Source organism: Sipha flava, unplaced genomic scaffold (genome assembly GCF_003268045.1).
Source record: "Sipha flava isolate LNK unplaced genomic scaffold, YSA_version1 85_pilon_pilon, whole genome shotgun sequence".
Taxonomy (NCBI): Eukaryota; Metazoa; Arthropoda; class Insecta; order Hemiptera; family Aphididae; genus Sipha; species Sipha flava.
In genome coordinates, this window is record NW_020273627.1 from 626,998 (window position 1) to 646,537 (window position 19,540).

At 27.9% G+C, this 19,540-nt stretch overlaps 1 protein-coding gene and 1 long non-coding RNA gene across 3 annotated transcripts in view; one reads left to right on the forward strand and one right to left on the reverse strand.

Moving 5' to 3' along the window:
* The window catches only part of LOC112693377, a 2,928-nt gene extending 1,581 nt beyond the window's left edge, over positions 1 to 1,347 (reverse strand). The window contains exons 1-4 of the long non-coding RNA XR_003149470.1: positions 1,041 to 1,347; positions 746 to 849; positions 580 to 630; positions 108 to 159 (exon numbers count right to left, since the gene is read on the reverse strand). This is a non-coding gene — a long non-coding RNA (uncharacterized LOC112693377). The remainder of the gene's footprint in view (positions 1 to 107; positions 160 to 579; positions 631 to 745; positions 850 to 1,040) is intronic.
* A 12,724-nt stretch (positions 1,348 to 14,071) lies between these two features.
* On the forward strand, positions 14,072 to 17,981 carry LOC112693378 (protein nanos-like). 2 transcript variants are annotated; one of them, XM_025568412.1, is made up of 3 exons: positions 14,072 to 14,303; positions 16,809 to 17,386; positions 17,813 to 17,976. In XM_025568412.1, exons 2-3 carry the CDS (start codon positions 16,818 to 16,820, stop codon positions 17,934 to 17,936), a joined length of 693 nt encoding a protein of 230 aa, XP_025424197.1. In that variant the 5' UTR covers positions 14,072 to 14,303; positions 16,809 to 16,817; the 3' UTR covers positions 17,937 to 17,976. The 2 variants fall into 2 exon arrangements, with proteins under 2 accessions (XP_025424197.1, XP_025424198.1); XM_025568413.1 differs by lacking the exon at positions 14,072 to 14,303 and adding an exon at positions 14,372 to 14,573 and having other exon boundaries at positions 17,813 to 17,981.
* Positions 17,982 to 19,540: the final 1,559 nt, after the last annotated feature.

The following is a 19,540-nucleotide window of genomic DNA, read 5'->3' on the forward strand; positions in this document are numbered from 1 at the left end:
TGATTTAAAAGTTTCAAGATATTTTATGTAAATTAAATGAATTTGATTTTTATTCCATTAAATATTTAATGAATAAAATTCAACAAAAATAAATTATAAGTGGTTACCTGGCTCTCGAAACACACTATGTTTAGGTTGAAACAAAGGAAAATCCAAGTTCTGAAAAGAAACATATCAGATTTATTAAGATATTTTATGTAAATTAGATTAATAATATTTTTGTACCATAAAAAATTCAAAGTGTAGAGTTCAGAAGTAAAAATGAAAAAGGGACCCCGGCTCCCGGAGGAAAATTGATTTGGGTTGGTCAAAAAAAAAAAAATTCAAATTCTGAAAAAAAACATAAAAATAAATGAATTAAAATATGAATATTTTGAAACAAAATTAGATTGTTTAATTTCAATTGAATAATATTTTACATGAATAAACACAATTTATAAGAAGTTAATTATTATTAGTTAATTTTAATCAAATTGTTTAAATGTTTTAAGATATTTGATGTAAATTAAATGAATTTGATTTTTATTCCATTAAACATTTAATGTATAAAATTCAACAAAAAATATTATAAGTAGTTACCCGGCTCTCGAAGGACACCTCCTTTAGATTGAAATGATAAAAATCCAAGTTCTAAAAAGAAACATAACATACCTATTAGGATTTTATTATTATTAAATAATTGTAGTCATACGATTTAAAAGATCTAAAATATTTTATGTAAATTAAATCAATTTGATTTTAATACCATTAAATATTCAATGTGTCAGGTTCAAAAATAGAAACGAAAAGGGGATCCCCGGCTCCCGGAGGAAAATTGTTTTGGGTCGATCCAAAAAAAATATCCAAGTTCTGAAAAAAAACATAAAAATAAATGAATTAAAATATGAATATTTTGAAACAAAATTAGATTGTTTAATTTACATTGAATAATATTTTACATTTATAAACACAATTTATTAAAAGTTAATTAGTGTTAGTTAATTATATAATATATAATAAATTAAGTATAAAATTCAAAAAAAATAAATTTAAGTGGTTACCTAGATCTTGAAAGACACTTTCTTAAGTTTGAATCAAAAAAATAAAATCCAAGTTCTGAAAAAAAATATAAAATGAAATGAATTAAAATTTGAATATTTTGAAACAAAATTAGATAGATCAATTTAAATTTATGGCAACTTGGCTTCCGAAGAATCCTTGGTTTAAGAATAAAAAAATCCAGGTTCTGTAAATAAAAATAAAAATCAATACAATTGAACACAACTTAATAAAGTACTGAAAAAAATCCTAAAAATACCTTTCATAAAAATAGATAAATATATTGAATATCATATATAGAAGAATCCATCAAATTAATATCTAAAACAAATAACAAAAAAAAAAAAAAAAACCAAGGAATAAAACATACCTAAAATTTAAAAACTATATTTCTATTTGGTAGCAAAAACTGATAACAAATATATGTAACACCATTAAAAAGACAATCCATTAAACAAATACCTAATGCAAATCACAAACAAAAACTGAAAAACAAAAAACTGACCAATATCAAAAAACATAAATGACACGATATGAAGACAATCCAAACAACAAATTCCTATCTAAAATCATCAATTAAAAAACACAAAAAATAAAAAAGAGACCTACATCAAATAAATAAAACAGTTCCCTAATTCGAACAAAAAAAGTTGAACAGCTGATCATTCCTAACAATAGACAACCAAACAAATAGCTCGAGACCCCGGGTTCGCTTAGACCCGTAAACACGTAAGAACGTGTTCCCCTGGGGGATAATAAATACCAATAAAATCGACAAAAAAAGGCAGAAGATAAGACAGACCAACATAACAGTAAAAACAGTTCCCTAATTCGTACAAAGAAAGTTGAACAGTTGATCATTCCTAACAATAGACAACCAAACAAGAGCTCGGGACCCTGGGTTCGCTTAGACCCGTAAACACGTAAGAACGTGTTCCCCTGGTGGAAAACAAATACCTATAAAATCCACAAAAACAACCGAAGAACAAAACAGACCATCCTAACAGTAAAAACAGTTCCCTTATTCGAAGCAAAAACAGTTGAACAACTGATCATCACTACCTTAAAACATCAAAAAAAAAAAAAAAAGTCTATAACAATTGCACAATAAAATAGACAAAAAATATATCTTACACCACAAAAAGGACAATCCATCATATAAAAACTTAACACAAATCAAAAAAATAGACGAAGAACAAAAACAGACCTATAACAAACATTTAAAATTATAACCATATTTGGAAGTAAAAAAATCAATACTATTTAACACAACATAAGAAACAACCCAAAAGAAGAAACTAAGAAATACCACTCATGAAAATAGACAACAGATTTATCCAATACCATTAAAAGGACAATCCATCAAACAATTACCTAACACAAATCTCAAAAAAAGCCGAAGATAAAAAACATACCTCAATCAAATAGTTAAAACAGTTCCCTAATTCAAAGCCAAAAGAGTTAAACAGCTGATCATTACTACCTACAAACAAGCAAACAAAAGAAATTCTTTATTATATACGCATATAAAAGATAACAAATATGCCCAACACAAAGAGGACAAATCATTAAACATATCCCTAACATAATTCACAAAAAAAGAACCAAAAACCGACCTATAACAAACAGTAAAAATCACACCATAAAGAAGACAATCCATAAAACAAATACTTATTAAAATTCATCAATAACATACGGCGATGAACAAAAAACAGTCCTACATTAAACAGTAAAAAAAATTCCCAACTTCAAAGCCAAAAAAAACCAAATTCTATTCCACATAACCTACAGAAGCCTAAACAAATAACACAAGAAATACTTATGAGGTATCTAATAAGTTTTGTTTTCCTTGTCATGATGTAGAATATGATGTTTTGTTTCTCTTCTATTGTTGTAGCCCTCATTGGTCTTCCTTTTGACCCAAGACTTCTTGTTTATTTTCTCCAAAACCACATCTTGGTAGCACCTAGTCGTTACTTTTCATATTGTTTTACTTTCCAAGTTCCACAGCCATAAAATAATACACTACATATATAGGATTTGATGAATTTCTTCATTGTGATTAAATCATAGTGTTTTTTGGTTATAAGGGTGTATTAACCGTTAAATGTTCTTTTAGCTATGGCTATTATTCTCTAAACATCATTGTCTATGGACATAAAAAACATATAATATTAATAATGCAAAATATCTGACAAATCACTGGTAAAAAAATAGAAACAATAAAATTGTAAAAATAAAATGTAAAGGGGTTAGACTCCAAATAGAAATGTGTAATGGTGAAAACAAAATAAAATATTTATTTTTAAAAAGAAACATAAGAATGAAAAATGGTATCCATATCAAAACTGGGAATAATTAAAAGTTAATAGAGAGAATGAAATGATTTAATATTTGTTTGAGTTCATCATAAATATTATTTAATATAAAATAGAATACTTTATTATTGATTTGTTTTTGTAAAATATTAAAAAGAACAAAATGATTATTTTAAAACATTGATATGAGATATAATTTAATTATTTATGTTTTATAGTTTTAATTCTAACATTTAACTTTAAAATTTTTTATAAAACTTATCTATTATAAACTTAACTATTATGTATCGTTAAAATACAAAATCTGAAAATTGAAGGAAGTTCATATGCACGACAAAATTTTATTTGATATTTAAACAATATAATAATTAGAAATGATAATAAAAAAAAAGTAAATTTAAATTTTTTTTAATTATGTAAGGGTATTAAAAATTAAATTTGTTTAATGTTATTTATAATTATGAATTTTATGTTTATACCAAGAATAGATGGAATTTTTTTTTTATTATTATCTTAATGCAATATCGCCTTGTCGCTTCAAGATCATGGTTATGTGTTAGGAATGGTAATGCAGTGATTTCCCCTTGCCTTCTGCATCGCAGAAACATATTTCTAAGATGTGCTATTCTAGCATAGATAAGTCTGTGTTTAATACAAACAACGATGCTTCCCATTGTTTGGTCACTTTTAGTAGCCGCCTTTAAAGACTAGCATGGACTTCCCTCAGGTAAATTCTAACCTCCACCCACAGGGGAATAGTTAAAATTAATAAACGAAAAACCTTAATCTTACTCACAATATATGCTACACTTAACGTAAAACCTTTTCACCCCTCTGGAACATTTCCATCAATCTCTACACAGATAAAATCCTCAAAAACTATAAAAAATCTATTAATATAAATATTATTCTCAATGATTATATAATATTAACATACATTGACGTCCCAAACAAAGAGTGTCATACTCACTTTTACAAAATGTTAAAAAATAAAATCTTATTATGGTTTTCAAAAATTGTAAATCTAAAAATAATTTTTGTAATCTTTTATGTTCTATCTTAAAATCCACTTATTCTATTTACAGCTAACTCTATTTGTTGACCATAAAAAATAGGTTAAAAAAAAAATTATGAGTTAAGACTATTTTCGATGGAAAAAAAAATTTAAAAAGTAAGTCAAGACGTAATAACCATTGTATGTCTTGTTAATCAAAATAATATTTATTATGACAACTCAATATAATTATAATATATATATATTTTATAATATCCATAAGTCATAACACAATATATTGTATATAATTTAAAATGAAGAAAGTAGGCAGGTTTGGAATATGGCATATACAATAATATGATTTAAGTAATTTAGATAAAACTATTGAATAATTATTGTTTTATATTGGGTATTTACAATGTACTTTGTTGACACCAAACAATACATTTTGTATACTTGAGTATAATCAAATATTATGGAAATTGAAAATTAAAAATATTAAAGTTATTATCTAATTTGTAAAAATCTGTAGTTTTATTTATTTTTTTATTACATTTTTACCTTGTCTTCGATGACTGTACAATTTCAGTATCAGCATCAACAGCATTATGATACTCTTCATCGCTATTTATCATACCATACATAATATAGCAATTTAAAATGCTCTCTGAGTCACTACTTAAATTCTGTAGAAAATTGTATATTGACAATTAAATAATGATACATCACCTAATTTATTGTACTTTTAACTATCTGAGAAATTTTAATAATACTAATGCTTTGTTCGCATTCATTAATTATAATATTATCGCAAAAGTAAAATTAACAAAATATTGTTAATATTCCTACAATTAATAACATAATAGGTATCTTAATATTGAATTTAATAAGGTTAAATTATGAAACTTTCATTACTTGTTATCAATAATTATTGTGATTGTTTATGCTAAAAGCTAAAACCCACAAAGGTAAGCAAGCAGAAATCCAAAAATAGAATATTATAAATTATAATATTCGAGTTACCATAGTTTTCGTTGGTAATCATGTTTAAATTTAGTGGTAACTCATGATAAGATTTTTTTCGCGGGAAATCAACATTTTAATATTTATACATTAAACAAAAAATTGGACAATTAAGTTACGACCATAAATAAGTCGCAAGGGCAGTCGTTAAAGGTAGCAGAGATGGACTTGAGTGATAACTGCTTTACACATGGGCAATTTTATGTGGCACGCTCCAGAACAGGGGCGGCTCCAAGGGGGGCCTCCCAAGCCCGTACCGTATTTATAAAAAAATGTATATTGTTAACAAAAAATGCATATTATAATATGTACTATCATACGACACGCACAAGCAGTGGCGTATTTACGGGAGGGGGGAGGGGTACTGAACCCCCTCCAGAACCTCTCCAAAAAATAAAAAAATTAACAACAATTCTTACATATTTGCAGAATTGGGTATGTTAAACATTCACAGGGAAGTTGAAATTACTGTGCATGAAGTGACAGAGGAGTTGGCCAGAAAATCGAGACAACTGGAATTTATTTTATAACAATACTTTATAATATATAATGCTAAATACAATATATAGGTACATATATATAATATTACATAAGACTATACGGTTATTACATTATATATTTAGTTCAACTTCCTCCAAAAACTGCATAAGGACGTAACTATTACAATATAATATATAGTTTATATTAATTAACTGCGCACAAGTATGTAGATCAGTGGCGTATATAGGAATTAATTTCCGGGGGGGGGGGGGGTTATGAAAAAATATATACTAAATGAAGGTTATAAATTAACTTATTTTTAATAACTATGAAAATTAGAATACATAAATTTAATTACAGAACAAAGTCTAATTTTCGAGGTAGATTTGCAAAATTATTTATCACTTCTTCAGTGTTTATTGAAATACTTCGATGAATTGACATGAGATAATCCTGTTAGTCGATTTTCGCTTGTACTATTTCTCAAGCATGACTTCAATCTTTTCAATATCGAAAACGATCTTTCTGATGACGCTGTTGAAACTGGTAAAGTTACTAATATTGACATTAAGCACCATATATTTGGAAAAAAATCAACGGATAGTTTATTCAAAGTATCAATAGCAGATTTGGATTTCTGACAAACCACGGAACATTTGCAATTATTCTGAGGACTTTGTTTTAGACAATTTGCATTTTTTTGATGTGCGAGGATGCACAATTACCCCATACCGGGCAAGCGTAGGTAAGAATTGGGCGTATAATTTGCTTAAAAATTAGGAGAGAGCATTTTTTTCCCATAATAGACAGTTTGGTTTTAATTAATACATAGATTAAAGAAATGCACACGTGGGTCATACTAACCATAAATTTCGGGAGGGGTTTGAACTCCCAAACCCCCCCCCCCCCTATATACGCCACTGATGTAGATAGAGCTATAGATGTATGATGGTTGAAAGGAGTTTCTCCACACTTCGGAGACTAAAAACCTGCCGTCGTTCAAGGATGACTAAAGATAGACTTTCAGCATTATATTTAATTAATGTATATCATAAAGTAGATGTTCTAAATCAAATAGATCACATTATTGATATTTTTGCCAATTTTAAAAATAGACGACTTGAATTTGTGTTGTAAAAGTTGTTATTTTCTTTTTGTTATGAGATTTTGTAAAATTATAATTTGCCCCCATCCCCTAACCAAGGCTCTGGATCCGCCTCTGCTCCAGATTAGCTCCAGAGTTAGTTCACCTACAAGTTTAGTCGTTCTTGTCCCAATCGGAAAAACAACCAATGTAATCTATAAGGAGGTACTTTAATATTAATAAAAAATAATAATAATATTCCCAGCCTATAAATATATGTTATCGATGAATCTAATAGTGCTATAACAATAATACAAACACACACACACACACACAATTAAATTGTGAGTTCCATGTAATATTAAAACTATCAATACAATTAAATTAAAAATTAACTAACACACGGGCAACGCCGTTTCGAGTCAGTTAGTCGCGCCGAACACGTACTTTTATGGAGCAGTTCGCCTCTTCATTTAACTATGGTGGTGGGTGTCTGGTGTTTGGGTGGGTGTGGGGTGGATTGGGTGGATAAATTGACAATCTAGTTAGTAAAACTTAAGAATGTACAAATTAAGTGACAGTCGATCTGTAAATGGTAAAGATACTATGATGAGATAGAGCAATTCACCTATCAATACATGTCTTTATACCATATCAAGTATAAAGACGTACATCGACATTTATATCTATTTCACAAACATGATGAAGCTAAACGCCTTTCGGTTCTCAGTGTTATTAAGTATTAAGTGATTATACAACACACAAATACATCTTTTAAACATTTTAAGATAGATACTTAAATTACCTATAGCCCCGTGAAACATTTTTAAAACATCTTTTTTTAAATTATAGTTATTTAAAAAATGAAATAAACTATTTTTCGTTTTACATTTCTTTAATTTTAATAACGTATTTAATATTTAAATAATTAAACCTATATTTATATACGCTTCAAATTTATATTAAGTGTTTTTTTCTAAAACTACTATGAAGTAGATAAGCAATAAGTTAGGTAAATAGGTAATAATTAATACTTAATTTATAATTATTGCTTTATGATAAAATATGAGGCATTTTACTCGATTATAATTTATATTATTATTATGTGCTGTTTTAAGCCACACATTTAACAATAAATACAATCGTATTCTAAAAAAGAATTAATAGTGCGAACTGTCAGTTATACCCCCTAACCCCCCCTAGAAACACCACTGCTAAATAGTACCTACCTAATAGATGATATTGGAGTGATAAATTGCGAGCGACTTTATGATGATTAAATTTACAATATAATCATTTAATCACGTAACCTGTCATTATTTTGCTCTAACTTTTTAGGTGGTGGAATTAACAAATTTTATACTTTGCCCCATCAAATAAAATACAAGTCGGCGCCACTAGGGGCAGCTAGTTTTTACATAATAATAATTTATAATATTTATAATTTATGTATCTTATATCTATAGTTAAGATACTGTTGTTTTCGTGGTTTTAAGAGAAAAAATGTTGGTAACAAATGGCGTTGCTAACTCAAAAACTAAAAAAAATGAGTTACGACACTTCGTTGGGGATGTTGATATAATAAAATACCTAACTATTGTTTTGTTTTTAAAAATAAATTAATAAAATGTACAAAAATGATCATTTTAAAAGATTGATATAAAATACGATTCATTATTTATGTTTTATAGTTTTGATTCTAATAATAAACTTTAAAATCTAGTAATTTTTAATAAGAACATATTAAAAAATAATAAAATTGAGTATTTAGTATAAAAATAGTGGAAACGACACATGAACCCTAAACAAGGATTACTCGGTAACCCCGTGTAGAGGTACTGAATAACCAAGTTCAGTTCTTAAATCCAAAATTTCTAAATTAAAAGCATTAATTTACTGATTGGAACTACAATGAAATATAATTTACCCTGTTTTCAATCAATATTTAAAGTTTAATCGTTAAAATACAAAATCTAAAAATTGAAGAAAGTTCACTAGCACAAGATTTTATTTTATGTTTAAAAAAAAACAATAATTAGTTATGATAATAAAAAAAAAATTTAAACTTAAATTTTTTAAAATTGTATAAGGGTATTAAAAATTATATTTGTTTAATGCTATTTTTAAAATATTAATTTTATTTTTAAAGTGTAATATTTTATGTTTATACCGAGAATAATTGGAATTTATGAACTAAAAACCTTCGTCCTATTCACAATATACGCTACACTTAACGTAAAACTTTTTCACTCCTCTGGAACACCTCCATCAATCTCTACCAAAATTAAATCTTCGAAAATTATAAAAATCTATTAATGTTAATCCTATTCTCAATGATTATATAGTATTAACATATATAATAAAATACTTTTTTTTATTTTCTTAATTTTAATTTTTTTATTGAAATTAAATAAATTTACAATCTGGTATTAAAATAAATACAATAAGCAAATATGATAGTTATATAAACTTAACTGAGAGACATGGATCAGGGAAGCTATCAGTGATAGGACCCTTCATGGGAGTTTCAAAGTCGAACATTATGGTGGTTTTAATCTAAAAGATCACTACACCAACGTCTTTTAAGACGGCGAGCGGGGTTGCCGGGGGATTGAGACAGTGTGCTGGTTTGCGATTAAAGGATTTGGGTGTAGATGTAATTTGGAACGGAATCTTTTATAATGTTTTTAACTAAATTAATAACTGGTTCGAGATTTAAGTCTTTGTGAAGGGTGAAATTTGAAATAATCTATGGGGCGGAAGTGAAATAAAATACTTAACTACTGTTTGTTTTTTGAAAAGAAATTAATTAAATATACAAAAATGATTATAGATAAATATATAAAATATATTATATAAATATTTATAAATATGAAAATCAAATCATCGGAACAAATAAGATTGGTATTTTAGGTTTTGCAGATGATTTGAACATAGTTGGTGACGATGGAGAGAGCGTGGCACAGAGCACCGCAGCCCTCATTAACGAATCAAAAACCATAGGGCTGAATGCAAATGATAATAAAACCAAAGTGATGAAGCTATTACCAGAAAACAAACAGGTCTAAAATGTAGTGATTCAAGGGTAAGTATACATTTTAAAAAGTGCATTAATTTACATATCTGAGGGACACTATCAGTAATAATAATGACTGGTCCATTGAATTAAATAGCCGTATTATTAAGGCGGAAAATGCATCCTTTTCGTTGACTAAATACTTAAAATTTAAACTGTTTTCTAGTAAAACCAAAGTAAATCTCTACACAGTGATAATTAGGCCGACGCTAACATATGGATCCGAGGTATAGCCTTTGACAAGCAAAATGAAACAAAAACTCATGTCGTTCGAAAACAAGGTACTGAAAATTATCTGCGGCACAGTATATGACAATGACCTGGGATGTTGGCGTAGAAGGAAGAATAAAGAGACCCAAAAGTTTACAGGAATACCAAGGATAGCCAACTTTGTAAAGGCCCAAAGAATACAATGGTTTGAGCACGTAAGGAGAAGGTCTAACTCAGAGTACCTTAAAGCGGCGGCTGAATGAAACTCACAGGAAAAAGGCCAAAAGAACGTCCAAAGAAGCGATGGATAGATGGAGTAAAGCAGGACTTAGAGAAACTAGGGATACTAAATTGGGAAGAAAAAATACAAAATAGAGAGGAGTAAAATGCGGTATCGGTGGCGACAAAAACTCTCGAAGAATTGTAATACCAATGAAAAAGAAGAAGATATAAATATCAAAGATTGATATGAAATTATTTTATATTATATTCAGTGGCAGTGCGTCAGGGGAAAATTTGAGATAGCGTCTCCCCAATAATTATAGCATGGCAAAACAAAATTTTTCAAATATTTTCATATTTTTGTATGATCTATGTATGATACTTCTTTTGTTGACAATATTTCCTATACATATATATGTATGTGTGAATAAATATTCTTTCCATCGTGGTGCGCGTATGGTATGTATATGTGTATAGTATACATTGTATACGTATACGCTATAAGAAAATAGCATTACACTATTTTTAAAATCATCGCAACCGTAAAACGAATGAGACGATCGATCAACAGTCTTAATTCTAATATTATAGGTGGCTTATAACATTTCGGAGGGAGGAATTATAGCTATAATGGTTTATGTATGGAGTGTGTGAGACTAGTGTCAGTAGTTTTTGCCATCGGGCTATAGTGCAAGTAAGAATATAACTATATACAAACATAACAACGTATTGTAATTTGAAACACGAATAAAATATAAAAATTTTCAATATCTTATAATGATAAATAATATTTATAAATATTTCTCAATCGTGATAAAAAAAAATTATGCCAAAAAAGACTTAGTTTCCTGGTCCTCGGAGGTTAGAAGAAATATATGTCCTAACTTTAAACATTATTTATGTACTTACAAAAACCTAATTGGATATTATTAAAAACATTACACTTTCAATTATTAATAAAAATGAAAAGAAGTACCCTGAGGTCAAGAGACTACTCATGCAGGTAAATCAAAAAAATATTTATTATAATAAAAAAGAATAAACACTAATGCAATGAAATTTATAAATTTAGTGTATTAATAATTTAAATGAATATTAAATGAAGAAAAATGGATGTAAGTTATGGAAACATTTTATTTAAATATCCAAAACTACTTAATTATTGTTAGTTTTAAAAAAGTAACGGATTATATGAAAAAATAAAAAAAAATTAATAAACACAAATTTAATTAATTTTATGATGATTGCATTAATTATTCAAAAGAAAAACGACGTACCTGTATTTGTGGGTGTAAAGAGGTGTATTTTAGTCTCTCGTAAGTTCGTTTCACTCCGGATCGGCTCCTATATTTCGGCTGTATACTTTAATAAGTTAACAATGACAATATTTAAATAATCAAGTATGCTTTAAGATTTAAAAAAAAATTAATTATGATTTTATTTTTTTAAATTTTTTTTTTTATTTATATTATGAACTAAAAAGTGTAAGGAATGTAATTTGTGAAAATTAAAATATTTTACAAACGCAAATAGAATATGACAAGTAAAATTGGACATAGATTACCTGCCTCATCGTTGCTAACCGTCGTGGTTTGCCGCCAAAAAAATATTATTTAAATGTAAATAATTTTTATAAATGAGTACAAAAATTTATTTTAATTATAATATACACTACCCGGTAAAATACTAGGTTTGTTAAATTTGTAATATTTTTTATACACCCTCATTTTTGTTTTAAAACCATTTTTACCTAAACTATTAGATTATAGCGCATGATAGAATATAACTATGTACATATATAAAAATGTATTGTTGTTTGAAATACGGATAAAATATTAAAAATTTTCAATATCTTATAATGATAAATAATATTTATAACACTATTTATGTAATTACAAAATCATAATTAGATATTATTAAAAACATTATACTTTCAATTGTTAATAAAAAATGAAAAGAAGTATTCTTGAGTATAGATTAATTAAATAATAAATTATCTTCTTATATTTTTTCTTCTGTTTCAGTATTTATAGTGTTCGCTAAGTTTTCATCATTATTACACAGGGGTGGCTTCAGAACCTTGGTAAGGGGGGGGGGAGTTAACATTTTACAAAATCTTATAACAAAAAAAAAAACAACAATTTTTACAACACAAATTCAAGTCGTCTATTTTTAAAATTGGCAAAAATATTAATAATATGATTTATTTGATCTAGAATATCTACTGTATGATATACATTAAATAGACATAATGCTGAAAGTATATCTTCAGTTATCCTTAAACGGAGGCATGTTTTTGGTCTCTGAAGTGTAGAAAAACTCCTTTCAACTGTCATACCTCTATGGCTCTATCAATATACTTGTGCTTGCCGTATGATAGTCCATATTATAATATACATTTTTTTATTAATACGGTATGGGCTTGGGGGGTCGCGACTCCTAGGACCCCCCTGAAGCCGCCCCTGTTATTATAACTCATATATATTAAAGCGAGCTGAGTCGTAAAAATAGGCCACATTTGTCTAATCTATGTGTTTTGCGTTCACTACTTCGCTTGTATAATATATATTTACTATCATATTAAATGCAATTATTAAATTACGCTGTTCGACAGCCGTGAAAGCGAGAACGGCTAACTAAAAATAACTGATGTGGTTCTGTTATTTGCATTTACCTTTTAAGATACGCTGGTTGAGATATAGTACACGCGACATCTAACCCGTATCTCCAAATGTTTTAGTAAATTGTTAATCTATGCCGCAATAACCGGGTGTGTTGTGTGCGTAAAACACACAGGCTCAGGTGCCAGCCTATATAGGGCCCAATGATAATATTTAATAAATATGCAAGAAAATAAAACCATTTTTTAATAATAATTATTAATGGAGATTGAACAATAATTTATTGATTTTGTTTTGTACACATTATCGTACATCAACGTTTCTTTTGGAACCCGTATAATCAAAATTCAAAATAGTTTGGTTACAATTGATTACAGGTAATTTTTACCTGCAGAGTCCGATCGCAGGGAGGAGGAGTCGTTTATTTTATTTACACACGCGCCCAAATCAGTGTAGTTGTACACGTGGCCTAGCGATGAAAATCCATATCGGTGTGTAATGCAATAAATTTGTACTCAATTTCGGAATATCTCTCACGCCGACTCTAAAACAAGACATAAATATAATTTATATTTATGGAATATACTAATATCAAATATATGTAATTTTATAATAAGGCGCAGAATAGTATTAATTATCACACATCTACGTAATGGAAACCCCCTAAGAGCGGCTGATACAAGACGATGTCTTGATCGAGTTATAAATAAACCGTGATAATAATCTATACGATTTATATCGCTGTAGGTATATGTAGGTATAGGTTAATTGACGCATTAATAACGATCGTGTAAGAGGCCCCATTACAATTAAATAGTATACATATATATTATCGACTGCATTGTTCGCTGCTCTGCGTCCGATAATCAATAACGATTATTATACTATTATTTTATCGCCATTTGGCGGTCACGATTATTTGTTGATAAACGTGATAAAGGCACCCTAGACCGGAATCGTTAGTAGATTTTTGCTTATCTGCTGAGCCCGCGGTCGGTAGAGAGGGTAAGCCGTGTACTACCTGTACGTGAAACCGGACGCCAGTGTCGAGGGACTCGAGGATGGAAATTTTCGTTTAGTACTAAAATAGCCACCATCCAATTGTTCTGCTCAAATCAATAATTTTACCGACAGTTTTTCTTCAATACGTCACTTCCTACGCCCCTGTTATTAACATAATATACACGTACCCCAGTGTATTTTGCTTATCGAAATTGAAAATTTCCACATCATACCGGTAAGTTTAACTACGAATCGCAATAATAATAATAATAATAATAATACACGAGTACAAATCTATGTCGTCGTCGGTCACGATGGTTTTAAGACGATCGGCGGCGCCATGGGTTTTTGTACCTAACGCCATAGCAATGTTATTTTATCAAAATTCGTGTAGAAATTTAACCGCTATCTATACATGGATATGATATTATGTAAATAGTGAATATATTTATTATCAAACGAAATATTGTTGTAACTGTTATTTCCGGCGAGATATACATTTCTGGTAACTTGTACATTTATATTATGAAAATCTAGTTTGCTTTTTATTGTTTTATATAAGTCCTTACTAATGTGCGTTGTTTTATGTTATATTTGTAATATTCTGATTTGTATACCTATATAGTTAACGAGTGAAATGTATATGTACGTGGGTATAATTTGAATTATAAATAAAATAATTGTTAAACTATAGAAATATATTCATATCAATATGTAAATATTATAGTGACTGATATTTTTAAACAACGGGCTTCGAACGCCGTTTTTTACTTATTTTCTATCTACTGAAGTAATACATAAATTATCAAATAATTTTACTTAATTTATTTAATCAAAGGTAAAAAAAATGAACATTTCTGGGTGACCGATATATGATTATATAACACATTTAGAAGTGGATGTAGTATATGTATATATGTAAAACTTGCGTTTAATAAACTCGATTTTTATTTCACCTCTTAATGTGGATGTATATATTTTTATGAACCGTTAAAGTTTATATTTAAATTATGTATATAGGTAAACGAAGTCTATTTTTCTTGACCATTAATTTATTCAATGATTTTTACTCTCTATTGATTGCAACTTCACAGTTAACCTGGAAAAACCATAGAACTTTTCTATAGTTTATGAATATTATTTAAACTAACAAAAGTAATAATCTCCTTCAATTTATGTTTTATAATTTATTGTAAAGTACTATTCAATCCAAACTTTATAAATTAAATTAAACTGTTTAAATTAATTTAAATTTAACCTTCGAGTTCATTCTTTTTCCATTACGTAATTATATCTTTATTCTAATTCAAATATAATATTAGCCTCCCTTTGGTCGTAAATTTACAATGGTACGAGATATCTTACCATTTGATATACATTTTGTATTTTGTATTATATTAAAAGGAATTCATTGATGTATTTATATTAATTATTAAAATCATTATAAATTACATTATTGTTCTCAATAAATATGAATATAATCACGCTAGAAAATTATAGAAACATAATACCTTGATATTAATCAATGTACCTTTTCAAATTATATGTATTTAATTAAATAAATGATTGAATAAATATTAAATAAAATTTAAATAATATCTACGGTAAAATCGAATTTATTATATTTTATAATAAGCTTTTTTTATAATTTGTTGCGTTGAAAATATTTGAATACTTTAAACAATATTAAACCAGTAAATAAGAGTAACAAAATCTATATAAAAAAAAAACATTTACACTTACAATTAATACAGGTAACAATAGAAACAATTTGTTCTTAGTCATAAGTTTGATATCATGAACTAAATATTTGGGTTTTTTCGATTAATATTTTTAGTTAAATAATATATCTTGTTTTAAGTAAATTATTTACCCAAATTTAATAAATCGCCTATACTTGTGTCATTAATATTATATAATTGCATATGATTGATTCCCAAAATTGTTTTTAAAAAAATAACAATATTCTTGAAAATTTGTTGCTGTTAATTAATTATATTCGGTTATTAGATTCTTGAATTTTATTAATATACTAGAATTTTAAGTTTTTCTTATTTGTATACAATTTTAATAGTATTGTAAATGAAACCGAGCTCTATGATGATCATTACTATATATGTAACTATGTAAAATATATTTTTAATTTAAATCTTGCTTGTTATAAATTATTTATATAATATATAGAGAGTAATAATAAAAATTGCTTTCCAACATACATTTTTTTATTTGAATAATTTATTTCAAATACGATTACTATGATCACAAAAATATTAGTCGGACATTTAGGGAAAACCATATTTTATTGTTCACATTTGTACATATTTTCTGTAATAAGCTAGTTTTGTTTAATAAATCATTGGTTTATCTAATCTGATGTTAAATTGATTCAGTGATTAGCGAAAGGTAAATGTAGTAGACATTGTCGACCGTGTATTTATCATTGCGCATATTACCAGATTACAGAAACATTTGTCAGACTATTTTTAATACTATTATTGGTATTAATATAACCAAATTATATTATGATTTTTCCACAGCTTGGTTTTCTTTAATCGGTAGGTAATAGGTAATTGGCTCTTAGAACTAACGGATGAAAACTTCGAATTATAATTGTTGTCGGTTACGTGTAAACGAAAGGCAAAAAATTATGTTATTTCTGTCGGTCCGGAAACATAATTCGACCGATTCTTCTCCAAGAAAAAATACAAAAAAGATTTAAGTCGTTTCTTATTTCCCTCAGGCCATTAGGATGAGTGACCGTAGATTCGGATTCGCCAGCAGTCAATTATTCCAGCAGCATCAGCAACAGCAGCAGCAGCAAAACCGATGCACGCTGTGCTTGACGGAGGACGACAGGAACGGGCAGAACACGACGGTGGTGTGCCAGCACAACGCCAGCGTAGAGTCTGCGTTGCATTATCTGCGCAACTACGGGGCCTCGTACGGTTCGTCGCCGTACCAAACGCAGGACTTGTTGGGGACGACAAACAACTCCGCGGCGGTAGGACAATCGCTCGCATTCGGCGGCGGATGCTCGCCGCCCGTCTCCCCCAACTACTACACGCTGGCCGAATTCCTGTTGCGCATGAACCGCATGCAACAGGACAACGGCGGTGGCGGTGGCAACCATCATCACCATCAGGTGCGTCAACCGCCGCCGCTGCAGCCGCCGTCCGGCCGGCCGCACAAACTCAAGTCCGAGATGGGCTGTCTGCGCGAGTGCGCGTTCTGCAAGAGCAACGGCGAGACGGCCGAGTTCTACAAGTCGCACTTCCTCAAGGATCCGGTGGGCCGCGTCAGGTGCCCGATATTGCAACGGTACAACTGTGCATTGTCATGATAAATACATACGTCAGACCTTGATTTGTTGTTTTTTTAATCGATCAAGGCGATCTGATCTAGGTTTATGTGCAGATAGTGAAAATATGAGGGGAGGGCATCAAAAAAAAAACTAGGAAAGGGGTGGCACACGTCTGGTGCCTGTATGCCTAATGCTCAAGAAGTGAGCTGTGTGGCCCCACTGTAGCAAGGCGAGTAGAGCAATGACAAAGTTTGATTGATTTTAATGTTCGGTGTACGAGGAGGCTCCGAGGGATTTATCATATAGTACTGCCAACGAATCCTTTTTGTACCAACAATTCAAATTCTATAGTTTTCTATTTCGATTATTAATATTTTAATTTTAATTAAGTCGTAGTTTTTAATATTTTTGTATGATTTTATTAATTATTTATTTATTATTAGGTACCAGTGCCCATTTTGTTATGCAACTGGTGAAAACGCACATACAAGGCGTTACTGTCCAAAAAATCCGAACAAAATGTGCTTTATCAAAGGTGAACAAATTGTTAAACAAAACTTGCAGTGAAAATATAAATATTATTGTTATATATGTTTAGTAAATATATTATTAATTGTTTTAGAATCAATAATTATAGTAATTAATACAGTTTTATTTTATTAATGATTTTATGAATAGATAACTATAATTATATTTAAAAATAATTTTACTTAGTTTAACATGATATTATCAGTATAAATTTGAGTTTTATTTTCTGATCACTTGTTATTAGCAAATTGTTTTCATTGTTTTAATTTTGTTGAATTTGCATGAATGAAAATATTATTTAAAATATTAAAAATTATTAAACATCACATTTTACATTATTGCTTGTTATGATATATATAAATATATACATATAAATTGTTAAATTAATAAAAATTTGTAAAATCATAATAAAAAATTAATCAATTCAATTTATTTCTATCCTTTGTAAATTATATTATGTTACCAAAATTTATTCTGAAAATATTAATAAATGTATACATAATAACTATATTATAAAATGTTATTAGTTTTTTTTTAATTTACAGTCAACTAAACTCTTAGTGGTAAATAGTAAAGGTTGGTTCACAGTTAGTATGTATTGTGTTTATTATTGTAACATTTTGGGTGTATTTTTTAAAGTAAAAAATAAAATATTGTTATAAGAATTTTAGTTCCCCATCCTAATTCTATTTAATATAGTCTATTGGCAAAAAATAATTAACACCTAAGAATTAATTAATACATATATTATCAATGCTAATATTGACAGTTGAGTAAATTGATTTAAATTAGTAATTTGACTCATTGTTATCCATTTTATTGCACCAAAACTAATTTTCAAGCATTACCAAGTAATTGAGTACCATTTGAACATAATTAATTTACCTTTTTTTGTAATCAACTTATTTTATAAAGAACTAAGTCATTAAAAACCTGACTATCTTAATTTTGGATGATTTACTAATATTTCTACAAAAGCAGTAACTATACAATTACATACATACATGCATATAGATATGTCATAGAAATTATTTGAATTCTAGAACCACAATATTATTTGTACATTTAACTACATTATCATTACTCAATAATTATAAACTATATTTTAACATCTAGGTTTTTCTTAGGATTTTACTAATACAAACTGTAATAAAGAAAAAAATATATACAAAATTGTTTTTAAAATTTATAACATTCAAAGCAGATGTATCCAATTGTACAATATTGAGTAAAATTTATAAATATTCTCTAACAAAATACCATAGAGTAATAATATATATTTACTTGAGGGTTGTGGTTGCCATATGTCCCATACAATTTATTTGTATAATAGAAGTATAATATACTATTATAAATAATAGAATCTAATTACTATTTGGCCATTTCATCAAACTTTAAAAGGTTACAGGTCATAAGATAAAATTAAACACAATTAATCTTACCAATTGCCATGTTTATATAGTACCATTAGGTGTAATTTATTATAAATATTTTTTTTTTGAAACAACTACACTAAGTTGTTTTTATATTTTGTAAGATTGTTGGTTAAAAAAAGTATACAATATATTCTTGTACTAATTTTTATTCATTTAAACCATATTGACATAACTATTTATTAAAATAAATATATTATATAAAATAAA

Bases quoted from the DNA above. Each gene is read 5' to 3' on its own strand.
- LOC112693378 (XM_025568412.1), top strand. From the start codon at position 16,818: ATGAGTGACCGTAGATTCGGATTCGCCAGCAGTCAATTATTCCAGCAG. The intron at 17,387-17,812 runs GTACAACTGTGC...ATTTATTATTAG, and splicing joins AGGTGCCCGATATTGCAACG to GTACCAGTGCCCATTTTGTT.